Raw genomic sequence first — 12,355 nt, 5'->3', positions numbered from 1 at the left:
GAAAAAACATAGTTTTTTTTTTGTTGTGAACATAGAATATATATACTAATGATTTTTAAATCCCATATTGAAAAAAGATAATTTTTTTTTTAGAAATATAGAGTATATATACTAATGGGTTTCAAATCTCACATTGAAAAATAATAAATTTTTTTCTTGAAAACATAAAGTATATATACTAATTAGTTTCAAATTCTACATTGAAAAGATATTATGTTATTCTTTTAAATTGAAATATTTAAATCAAAAGGTTTTTTTTTATTTTACATTAAAAAAAGATAATTTTTTTCTTGAAAATATAAAATATATATATTAATGGGTTTTAAATCTCACATTTAAAAAAAACACCGGGTCTCGTCCAGATTGACCTACTGGGTCAATTGAGTAGTTACACTGACCATTTTTTGATAAACTCGAACCAGTTCAGCCTTAGGTTGACCTGTTAGCTGGTTCGGGTTTAATAAATGGGCTAGTGGCGCGTTAATCTTAAGCGCGTGGACTGTGGAGTTAAGTTAAGAGATGACAGAACAGAACCAGCATCAGCATTTAACAGAAGACAGCAAAGGTTCAGGCACGTGTCCAAGGCCCTTGGGTTTCAGTCAGTCAAAACCATTTTTACAGTTATAGACAAGAGAACCAGAAATGAGAGAGAGAGGGGGGAGTACAGGAGAGATAAAGACAAACTGCAAATGAAAGAAAAGCTAAAGTGACAGGATGAGTCTTGGTGATCAAGTTTCAATCTTTCTTTGCGAGTATGTCACCCTCTCTTAGTTCTCCGGTTCTGCACTCTAATAGGTACGTCTTTTCTTTCACTCTCTATGTTGTGTTGGTCTCTTGAATGTGTAAAACCACGCTGATGCTTCTAATTTATCCATATTTTTCTGGTGGTAAGCTTTAATCTTAGTTATTGTTAGCCCCGAAAGGTTATTTTCTTTTTCTTCCACTCTCTGTTGGGTAGAGCTTAGGCTTTTATGTCTAAAGATGAAATCTTGCTTCTTTGGTCTCTGTTATTTGCTTGTACGAAATGGGCGTTGCTCAAGAGTTATAAAAGAAAGTTTCTGGACTTCTGCAATTATATTCCCTTGAGTTGTTTTGTTGTCCATAAGTTAGAGTTAGAAAAGGAATCTCCCTGTTAGTGGAATCAGGAATGTGTGCTTTCTTAGTACTGTTTGGCTTAATTTGGGTGTCCCTGAAACTTCTTTGGATTTTGATAGTAAGCAAGGATATTGGGGTTGTGACCAAAATTTTGGTGTTGTATTTTTTACCTGAAATCTTCATGGTGCCTTAGTTCTTAAATACCCTTCACTTGAAGATTTTCTGTGGATAACGACGAGCACAAACTTGTTTGCCTGTTAAAACTTGAAAGTTAAAGATGCTACCTTGTTTCATGTTCCGTTCTAAATTTGCTTGATTTATTATTTTATTCCATATTTCATGCTTGATTTATTATTTTATTTCCCATTTCAGTGTTGGTTCTGTTCTTGTTATCCCAAATCTATTTTTTAAGTTGAATTATGTTTATCCATTACAGCTATGTATCCTTTCCTAAATTATTCAAGTTGCCATCTTGAAACTGCAAACCTTGTGTTTGTCCCTTAAGATGTCCACTTTCTGTTTATGTGAATTTGCAGCTGAAGCTTGACGAGAGCGTTTGATTTGGACTTTTGGCATCTTGAGGGCTCCCTGGTAAAGATTGTGCAATTCTAAGAATTCCTTTTTCTCTTAGATTTAGCATAATGGCTGTTGGTGGAGTGTCCATTAATATTCATGACCATGGTGTTGCTCTTGACGAGAAAAGGACAAGAGTTCATTGCAATTACTGTGGTAAAGTGATGAGTGGTTTCTCCCGTCTCAAGTACCACTTAGGAGGTATACGAGGGTGTGTAGTGCAATGTGAGAAGGTTCCTGAAAAAGTGAGGGCACATGTTGCTAGAATCTAAGAGAGTGAGTCTCGGCAAGGAAGTTCAGAATCTTTATCATCCAGATTTTCCCTGGAAGAGATGTTACTCCCCTTACTCGAATGGTGCTAAGCATATGAAGAATGATGCCAATCAAACTGCAGGTTGTGGGAGTGGAATGCAAGCAGAGATGTATTCTGTGGTGGAAGATGATATGACTGCACGTGCTTTAGTAATTAATGGAAGAATAGGTTCCAAAACATTCATGAGTGGTGAAGCAAAAGAGATGTCAAGGCAAGCTCAAAGATGCATTGGCAGATTCTTTTGCGAAACAGGTTTTGATTTAACCACTGCCACTGTGCCTAGCTTCCAGAGAATGATAAATGCCACTCTTGGTGATGGTCACTTGCCATATAAGGTCCCAGCTTTACAAGATTTAAAAGGGTGGATCCTCCATGATGAAGTAGAAGAGACAAAAACATATATGAAGGAGATTAGTCGCTCATGGGCAAGCACTGGGTGCAGTGTTTTGCTGGATGGATGGGTTGATGAGAAGGGTCGCAACCTGGTTAGTTTTGTTGTGGAATGCCCTGTGGGTCCAACTTATCTTCGCTCAGCTGATGTTTCAGCTATCATTGATGATGTGAATGCCTTACAATTGTTGCTGGAAGGAGTTATTGAGGAGGTTGGGATTGACCATGTTGTTCAAAATGTGGCATTGTCCACTTTAGGATGGGCAGGGCTGGTAGGCGAACAGTTTATGCAAAGGAGCTGGTGCAGGGTTGTTAAAATTATGATTTTGATATGGTACGAAAAATATAAAATAAACTCGTATGTTACAATTATAAGATTATAAGAAATTTTAAAATATATTAAAAAAATTATGTTTTAAATAAAAATTTATATATAATTAAAATATTTTAAAATACATACTTCAAATAAAAATTTATACATAATTCAAACATTTTAAAATATATTGTTCAAATCAAAATTTAAATAATTCAAAATTAAATATTTTTTTCTTAAATATTGATTGGCAATAGCTATTATGGTATCTTATATTTTTTATATAGAAAAAATAATTTAGTTAGCCAAGTAATTTTAGCTTTTCATCCTAAACTTTATTTTTTGCACTAAAACTTTATTTTTTGCACTAAGTTTTGATTATATAGAAGATAAAATAATTTATTTATTTATTTTACATGTAAAAATTTATTTCATATTAATTTTAATTGACATTTATTTTTTTAAATTTATTCTTTTAAAAATTGTAAATAAAAATATTTTTCTTATATGGATAAAAGTTATAAAACTAATACTAAAATTGAAATGTTAATTCGGCAATTAATTAATTTATCTCTGCAATAAATTATCTCTGTAATAATCCTCAACAGATATAAGGTTTTACCTGGAAAACAACTCTTTTTATTTCATTATCTTGTACTGGAGCCAGCAATGATTTATTTTGTGCAGCTGAAAGCCTGAAACACATGGTTAAATACAGTTTAGTAAAAGTGATTTTGAGTTAGGATTTTTATCGAACAGTTGGAAAAAATACCCCAACACAACCTTGTTCGTCCCCTACATCTCATCAAACACCTCACCCCGCACACTTTCTTCTACTAGAAGCCATCTCATGGAAATACTCTGTATTCAAATTATCCTTCTACAACCATAGTTACTTTGCTTGTTGCCTCTCATATGCCTCCTCTTGAGCTACGAGAGTTGCTAATTAATTGAGGCATATAACATAAGCTGAAATTGAATTCTCACTATCAAATTGTCTCTGTGAAAGTTAAACAATGAAAGTCTGAAAGAATATGATTATGCAATTTTTGTTTTTGTTCTGTAACAGCAATAGGCTAAATGCCAATAGGCGTTGGACACCTGTAATAGCAATGATAATTTTATCTTCTGCAATGCAATTGTTAAAATCATAATTTTACACAATTTCATCCGATTTTAATGATTTTACCCGAGTTGAATTCGATTTCATCCATTTTAAAGTTTTATGAACAATTTAGCACGTTAAACCTCCATTGACTCGTTAAATCGTGATTTTAACAACTTTGAGCTGGCGTGTGTTTTGGTGTGTGAGTGCATCTCATTGCATTGAGCTTATGCTGGAAAAAACAAATATCATTGCGAAGTTCTTCTAAAGACATGCAGAAGTTTTGAAGCTAATGAGAAATCATATAGATGACTGCAACTTGATAAAGCCCTCCAAGATGAAGTTTGCTATGCCTTTCTTCACCTTGGAGAATATTGTATCAGAAAAGAACAACTTGAAGGGGATGTTTGAATCATCGGAGTGGAAGAACTCAGTATGGTCTTCCACTGCTGAGGGAAAGCGAGTGGCTCGTCTGGTTGGGGATCAATCCTTCTGGAATGGAGTAGAGATGGCCTCAAAAGCATCTTCTCCGCTGCTGCTTGTTCTTTGCTTGGTTAATGAGGCTGATAAACCACAGGTGGGATACATATATGAAACCATGGATCAAGTAAAAGAGACGATTAAAAGGGAATTCAAAAACAAGAAATCAGATTATATTCCTTCTTGGACAGCAATTGATGACATATGGGATGCACATCTCCATAGCCCTCTTCATGCAGCGGGTTATTATTTAAACCCATGTCTGTTTTATTCAACTGATTTCTATAGTGATCCAGAGGTTACATTTGGCCTGTTATGCTGGGTTGTTCGTATGGTAGCACACCAGCGCACTCAACTTATAATAACATTTCAGCTTGACGAGTATAGACATGCTAGAGGTGATTTTGAAGAGGGGAGAGCAATTGCCGAAAGAACCAATATTTCTCTAGGTAAAGGCTATTCCTTCTTTGATTTTATCTACCCCCCTTCCCTTTAATCTTGATTGCATCATTGAGTTGGTCATGAACGAAATTTATTAACTTTGATGTCCCTATAAATTCAAACGCGGCCCAATGGTGGTGTACCTATGGGAACAATGTCCTGAGCTGCAAAGATTTGTCATCAGAATTCTGAGCCAGACTTGTGATGGTGCATCTAGGTATAACCTGAAGAAGGGTATGGCCGAGAAGCTTCTCATGGACGGAAGGAACCGTTTCGAGCAACAAAGATTGAATGACTTGGCATTTGTTCATTATAACTTGCAGCTGCAAAACAAACGATATGGTGTTGGAAACAATGTTGTGGGTGAAGAGATTGATGCCATGGATGATTGGATCGTGGAAGAAGCACCACAGGAGACCGCACCAGAAAATGGTGGCCCTGGATGGATGGGCTCAGACTACAGTGGAGCCACTAAAAATGTTGAAGTACGTTGTGGAATCCAAGCAAAGGAGTAGACCGTTGATGATGCATGAACACAAAAACGTTGCAGGTCTTTTGTGTTTTCTGCTCTTGCATGGGATAGAACCATGACATCCTCGCAGCAATCAGCCTTTTGTTTCTGAAGTCTTTACATCAAAATGTCATGTAGGTGGTTTTATATTTTATTGTCCTCTTCCACCTTTCCCCACAATTTAATCTTTGATGGCATGGAATACAATTTAAGAGAAAATGCTTTGATGATCAGAACCCCATAACATAAAGAGAAAATATTGATTTAACTATGTCTCAAAACTCCTAGTAGCTAAACTTTAGAGTGTGTTTGTTTGAGAATTTTTTTTTAAAATTTTGAAAAAAAAAATATTATTTTGTTTTATTTCCAAAAAAAATAAAAATAAATTGAAATGTAACCACTTAATTATTTGGGAGTGCTAATTAACCATGCATTTTTCTAAATTTTTGAAAAAAAAGATTTAATATTTTTTTTTAATTTTTAATTTTGATATATTAATATAAAAAATAAATAAAAATATTATTTTGAATAGCCCATCAAACATTATTAAATGACATTATTGGTATTGTGTTAACATTAATTTAATTTTGTAGATGTAGATGGTGACCTGTTAATTTAATACTCTCAGATAATCTAATCTTTAATTGATTTATGATGCTCTAGGAGAGCGAAGACTTACCTAGAATAAGATAATAAGTATGTTTTTTTTTTTTTAAATAAATAAATAGAAACAACCATTCCTATACATGAAATTTAAAAAATCCAAGGGATGGAAAATAACATATTTGTCACCCAACCATAAATCAACTTGATCCCCAAACAAAGAGCATTTGTAATTGGATCCCTCAGCCGTGATATCCAGACGAATGAGAAAAACAAAGGCAAAAAGTGGTCCCCATTCGAAGTTGGAACCCTAAACTCCTCCCTCGCGATAGCCAGTGACGTCCATCAGTCGCATCTCACCATCTTCTTCTTTTCTTTCTGAAACCCTAAATTATTCATTACCAGTCCAATCCATTACCTTACCTTACCTTACTCTTCTCATTCTATTCAAAGGCGGCTTCTTTTCTCCTCCCGTCAGAGGCCAGAGCAAACCCTAGAATTATACTAAGAAGAAGAAGAAGAAAACAAAACAAAATCCCCAAATCATTTTTAAAAAAAAGGAAGAAATGAGCAGGCTTTCGTTTCGACCGCGTCCGCTGGACATTCACAAGAAACTGCCTATCGTAAAATCTGTTAAAGAATTTGAAGAAGATGACAACAACACTCCGAATTCAACACGCAACTCTCAGCAGCAGCAGCAGCTTCTCCTCCGCATCTCTTCTTCACTTGCTCCTGCTCCTACTCCTGATATTGACCAAAATGATGTCCACCAACACCACCACATTATTCCTTCAAAGAAAGTTGCTGCCGAAATACCTACTCCCCAGTTTGTCGTTGTTGATACCTATGAAAGGGATTATGGTCGCACTTTTGCTCCCCCCACTTCCTATCTTCGCGCTCGGGGAGGTGAGTTTCTCATTGCCTTTTGCTTTCTTTCTTTCTTTGAACAAGTCAAATTTAATTTATAATTTCTTTCTTTTCTTTTTTGCAGCTCGAGCTGAGCTTGGTGAGTTTGTTGAGTATGATTTGGATAATGAGGATGAGGATTGGCTTCATGATTTCTACAAAAAGGATAGGAAGAATCTTTCGCCTGAAAAGTAAATTAATTTTCCTTTTTTAGTAATGAGGAGGTTATTATTGCTGCTAACTGTGATTTTTTCATCTAAATAAATATGTTATAATATAGGTTTGAACTTCTGCTTTTCAAGTTGGAGGTGTTGGATCATAAAGCTCGGGAAAGAGCAGGGGTTATAACGCCTACTCTTGCTTCACCAATCCCTGTACTTCTACAATTTGATGCAGCTCTTGAGGTTAAATTTTGTGTCCATTCTTCAATTCCTCTGTGTTGCCATGCTTTTAGTCATGTGCAAAAGCCAGTAGCTTGATCACTTGTCTTGCAATTTTATTGCTTCCTTAAACACGGACTTTCCTACTAAATACATTGATTGTAAACCTTATTGGGCCATGAAATGGAGTTAAAAGTTCATGTTTACAATATTGATACTTCTTGTCTCTTAGTTATGATGCTTTCATATGGAGTTTCTTTTTGTCTAATCAATATATGTACAGCTCATTGCTTTTGAACCTCCTTTTGGTTTTCATTCCTTTTATTTTCAGGCCTTGCAAGCTCAACCTCAAACTCACTCCACCCGTTATGCAGTTTTCCAGTCTGTCTATAATTATTGGAAAGATAAGGTAATGGTTGCGAGTTATAATAAATAACTTCAGTTGCAGCATTCTGCTTTGAATTCTTATGATATTTCCAGTAGAGATTTAACATCAAGTTATGCTCAGTGAAAGAGCTGATAGTTGTGATATAGCTGTTCATATCATTGAATATTTATCTTCTTTTTTTCCTTTCTCTATTGGTAGCGTGAAAGATGGAAGAAACCAATTCTACGGCGTTTGCAGGTTAGTTGCATGAAATCAATATTTAAATTTTTTGATGATAAACAATACTTCTGGAAACTTTATCAAGACACTTTGAACTAATAGATATTAGTGGATGTGATTAAGCGTTGTAAAATTATTATGGAATTGTAAATTTTGGAGAAAGGTTTAGTAAAATTCATTCAAAGAACACTGGCCAGTCTTTATAAACTAACATTACCTGTCTGGTCATCATGGCTGCCAAAATGGTGAAGATGCACTTAACAGAGCTGAAACTTTTAATTTCAAGAAGATTTTTCTGAGGATGATTTGGAAGATTATGGCACCAAACCCACCATCCTGTCTGCATAGATTTCTTTTTATTGTTGACTTCAATTAACTTGCTAAGATTCTCTTTTTTTTATTTTGTTAGTGAAACTGGTTTAGATGACAAGTGGTAACTAATGTTAATAATCAGTTTTTATTAAGATCAATGTTTATGCTTGACTCATTTTTGCATGTTGATTGTCCAGTCTTGGCTTTTTTCCCCCTCTCTATCTCTGTTTTTTTATTTTATTGGTACAGCCTCCTCCGCCAGTTAATGATACCAATCCTTACAATGTGTTTAGACCAAGGGAGAAGGCCCACAGGCTGCACACCAGAAGGGTATATACTTTTGCTTTTGTTTTTTGATATTTAAGTGAATTTCCTACAAAAAGATATCCCTTGCATTATCCTTAAAGAATAACGCAATCGTTTCTAGGTTCCTAAACTCTTCCTTCTCTTTTCTGCAGATGCAAAGGAGGGAAAATAATGTGCAATCATTTGACAAGCTTCGCCAGGTGAGCTCTATTATTTCTTTACTTATTGTCGATACAAAATTCCCCTTCAAGATTGACACTTTTATTTCCTTGGAAGATATCACCAGTCCAGTGTTTTATACTCTACTAATTCTTGCTTTCAATATTTGCAAAGAACCATGAGATAAACATGAATCTTGTAGTGGGTCTGTTATCGGCTAAGCTAGAAGCATGTGCTCTCATGCTGTACGTGTGCCTGCATTTTTTTTGGTCTATATCAAATTTAGGGAAGAATTTTGATTAGTCACAAGATCTCTTTAAAATAACATGTGGTAATGTCATGCCACTTAAGATTTCACTTTAGTCTAAAAATAAGCATTCATGGTACTTTAATTGACTGTTTAAGTATTTAGCTGGTTAGAAAATTTCATCTTTGGTTAATGTAGATCTATAAGTTTGTATAGTTGTTTTTCTTTTTTTGGTCTGAATAGCAGGAATTTATTTTTCTTGCTTTGAAATTGAGTCCTGTTAGGATTGCTAAGCCTTTGAAAGGCCTTGTGTGTATTTGATTGAGATCTTTTGTTGAGGCTTGGTGCATAAAGAAAAGTCAGTTCTCTTCTCCTTTCCTGCTTCAAAATTTTACTGCTACGATGTCTTAGCATACTGCTCACAACTAGCGACATTTACCTTATTGATTCATTAGAATTGTAGTTATGTACCCCCTTCTTCTCGTTGTACCAACATCCTAAATCATCTTCAGAATTTTCACCAACTGAATTAATTAAGCCCTCCAAAATATAACTATATTGTAGTTAATGTTGTTGCTCAAATTTCCAAACTAACAGCTCTTTCTAGCTGGCCCTTTTTTAAATCAAATCCCAATTAACTTGAACTCAAATTGTGTTTAACACCTCAATTACAATCCCTAATATTTAGAATTGCTAAAAGTTTGCCTACTATAAACATGCTAGTGGGCAGATTATCCACCCTGTCCTTCATCTTTCTGTTGTGTGTGTACTGATAACCTTACACATTCATAGCATCCTTGTTGTGTTCATGGAAACTGAACTTCTCTTTTAAATAAGTGACTGTAAGTCACTTCAGCATGGAAGAAGAAGGTTGGTATGAGGTCGGGGTCATGCATCAGTCAATATTCCCCTGGGAAAGCAAATGATCTTTTTTGATTTCTGCATGGTGGATGGAGTTAGAATCTGTGTAAGTCACTAACATGAGGAATTGGGGATAGCATGGGAAGGGTAGGCAAGGCATTAAATATAAGTTGTTGATAGAGAACAGGGTTATTTTTCATCACTTCAATTAGTGGGAGAGCGGATTTAAGGAACATCTGTCAGATGAGGCTCTTGCTGTAAGTGAAACATTATAGACAGGAGCAGTATTCCACTTTTGCCTGATTTTAGAAGAACAGTTCATAGCATATGGTTTTTCCTTCTCTCTTTTCAACTTGATACATCTTTTCTCTTCACTAACCATGCCTTCAAATGCACACTGACCTTGAATGCAAGGAGAATCACTCAGAATAATTCTTTTCTGAAGTCTAACGGGTTGGTATGCCTGCAAGTTTCTTATTCTAAACGACATAACTTGTGAAAAATGGATGAAGTGAACTGACATAGGTTTTTTGTTTGGTAAGTTATCTGGTTTGTGAGCAAAATTTGAACAGCTCTCTGTTGTAATCTCTTTGATAAGTCGTATCATTTCCCATATCTGTTCTTCAACATGTTTATTTTATTTAATCTTGTATATTCAGGTCAGACGCAACCTTGAACAAGCCAAGACCATACTTGAGGCTCTGATTAAGGTGGGCTTTTTTCTGATGAAAACTCAATGAATATATGGAAAAATGCAAGTCATTGATTTTTCATATTAAGGGAAGCACTCATTGTCTGCCTATACATGTATGCATGCAGAGAGAGGAGAAAAAGAGAGAGGCAATGGAGAGTGAGGTGAGCCTCCAAAGGATCCAAATGAAGTACAAGGTATGTCATGTACCTTATTGTTGGTTCTTTGTTTCCTTTTTTCCCTTCTTTTTATTGGATCATCTATTATTCAACATATCAATTTGTTTATTTGGATGTATGTTTGTGCCATGCAATTTCTTTGTTTTGTTTGTAATCCTTTACTTCATTGGTGCAGCATGAAACTGAGCTCCTTGAAGACAGCTTGGCTGTTCCGGGATTCCCTCTCTCTTCCAAGTTCGCTTCAAGTGAAGATGAATTTGTTGATTCAGATGACCATGCAAACAGCCGTCCGCGTAGCAGACCTGCACTTCAAAATCCACCTGTGATGGACTCCAATCCGCTGGCAGCTCCGGCTGTAACCGTGAAGCAAGAGTTTAGACGGCGGCATGCACCACTTGGATGGCTCAATAAAATGGTAAAGGGATGGATTCTTTAGTGAATCACCTGTCCTCTCTCTCACTCTCTGTTTGCCTAACTCCCAAAAGCAGTAATCACTACAAATAGTCACTGCTACAATAGTTGATTAGTTTTTTTTTACTAATCAATAAGTTGGTGATATGATGATGATAAATTGCGCTTCCATCTGTCCTTTCTTGAATATGAAATATGCTGTTAAATTCTTTTATTTTATGGATAAACACAGGACCCTCTTGAGCCAGTGCTTTTGTTCACAAAGCCTCTGGTTCCAGAAAAGTTGGCAGCTGCAGGCATTGTACCACCAGCAGATTCGTCAATGAAGAATGATACATCAATGCCACCATATAGATTTCATGGAAGAATTGGCCGGGGTGGGCGAATTGTATTTGATAGATGGAACCCATTGTTACAAACTCCAATTGATCTTGGTAACTCTTTTTATATACCGCCAAGACCAAGGCCTTCAACATACAATTGAAATGTTTACTTGCTTTAAATCCCACATCCAGCTGTGACTGGTGAACCCACTAGGAAGAGAGATCCATTTGATGTATTAATTGTAATGATACAGTGGAACGGAGGGAATCTGCAGGAATGGTGAATATAGCTATGAGCCTATTTGCCAGTATTTTAGGCTGTGGTGAATATACCCACTTATGATGTATCATCGTTATTTTTCTGCATTTGTTAGAAAAAAGATCACGTCTCTTTTTCTCCCATCATTCTCTCCCTACATGCATGTGCGCGCTCGCTTGCCGGCGTGCTTTTTAGAAAGTGCTTCATTGTGGTGAAAATTGTGAAGAATCAATCAACCACATGATTTAGCCTCCATCAAAGAAGTTGAAGAACCTCTTGCAACAACCATCAAAACCACCAAATCCATCTCAATCTCAGATTGTCCATGCTTATGTTGCCACACCGGCCTACAGACCCATCTTGATGCATGTAAATACCCCAAATTAGTTTTAAAACGATGCGACCACGTGCTGCACTCATCTGAAAAAATAACACTAACAAGTCCAGAATTGTGCTCGCAAACACCATCTCACAAGCTTTTAAACCATTCTCTAACAGTAATAGCACGATTAGACGTACCTGCCATAGATACGAACAGTAGGTGACAATCAATCATTCTTGTCATCTTCTGCCTCCCAGCATTGAGTCATCACTCAACTCACACTCCAAAGAACCCAGCATGAAACTTTTTCAAGAAGAAAGCCGAACTCACCTGCCAACAATCTCGAAGAAAACGAAGAACATTTTCCTTGATACATGGACAATCAATAAGCAACGCAAGGAGACTCGACAACATAACAATGATAGTGCTACACACCAGTTTTCATTTAAAGTCTTTGGGCAACAAGCTATAAACAACCCTTGTTTTGTTGAGTGTCATCCCATCCAAGGCTTGCTCCAATTACGTTGATCAAGTTCATAAGCTGATTTAGAAGAGAATTCACCCTGAA

At 35.9% G+C, this 12,355-nt stretch overlaps 1 protein-coding gene and 1 pseudogene across 1 annotated transcript; both read left to right on the top strand.

The window, feature by feature from the left end:
• Window positions 1–656: 656 nt before the first annotated feature.
• Window positions 657–5,489, top strand: LOC105116161 (uncharacterized; annotated as a pseudogene).
• A 594-nt stretch (window positions 5,490–6,083) lies between these two features.
• On the top strand, window positions 6,084–11,579 carry LOC105116160 (enhancer of polycomb-like protein 1). Its single transcript, XM_011013362.1, has 11 exons — window positions 6,084–6,730; window positions 6,816–6,921; window positions 7,011–7,134; window positions 7,442–7,519; window positions 7,697–7,735; window positions 8,279–8,359; window positions 8,488–8,535; window positions 10,262–10,312; window positions 10,422–10,490; window positions 10,648–10,887; window positions 11,116–11,579. The coding sequence occupies exons 1-11, from the start codon at window positions 6,391–6,393 to the stop codon at window positions 11,365–11,367; spliced, it is 1,428 nt and encodes a 475-aa protein (XP_011011664.1). The 5' UTR covers window positions 6,084–6,390; the 3' UTR covers window positions 11,368–11,579.
• Window positions 11,580–12,355: the final 776 nt, after the last annotated feature.

This window comes from Populus euphratica, unplaced genomic scaffold (assembly GCF_000495115.2).
Source record: "Populus euphratica unplaced genomic scaffold, PopEup_1.0 scaffold867.1, whole genome shotgun sequence".
Classification (NCBI taxonomy): domain Eukaryota; kingdom Viridiplantae; phylum Streptophyta; class Magnoliopsida; order Malpighiales; family Salicaceae; genus Populus; species Populus euphratica.
Note: the sequence above shows the minus strand (reverse complement) of the source record. Positions and strands in the feature narration are given on the sequence as shown.

Excerpts from the sequence above, each read along its gene's own strand:
- LOC105116160 (XM_011013362.1), top strand. The coding sequence starts at position 6,391 with ATGAGCAGGCTTTCGTTTCGACCGCGTCCGCTGGACATTCACAAGAAA. Across the intron at positions 10,313-10,421 it reads TACTTGAGGCTCTGATTAAG|AGAGAGGAGAAAAAGAGAGA; the intron begins GTGGGCTTTTTT and ends GTATGCATGCAG. Across the intron at positions 10,491-10,647 it reads GGATCCAAATGAAGTACAAG|CATGAAACTGAGCTCCTTGA; the intron begins GTATGTCATGTA and ends TCATTGGTGCAG.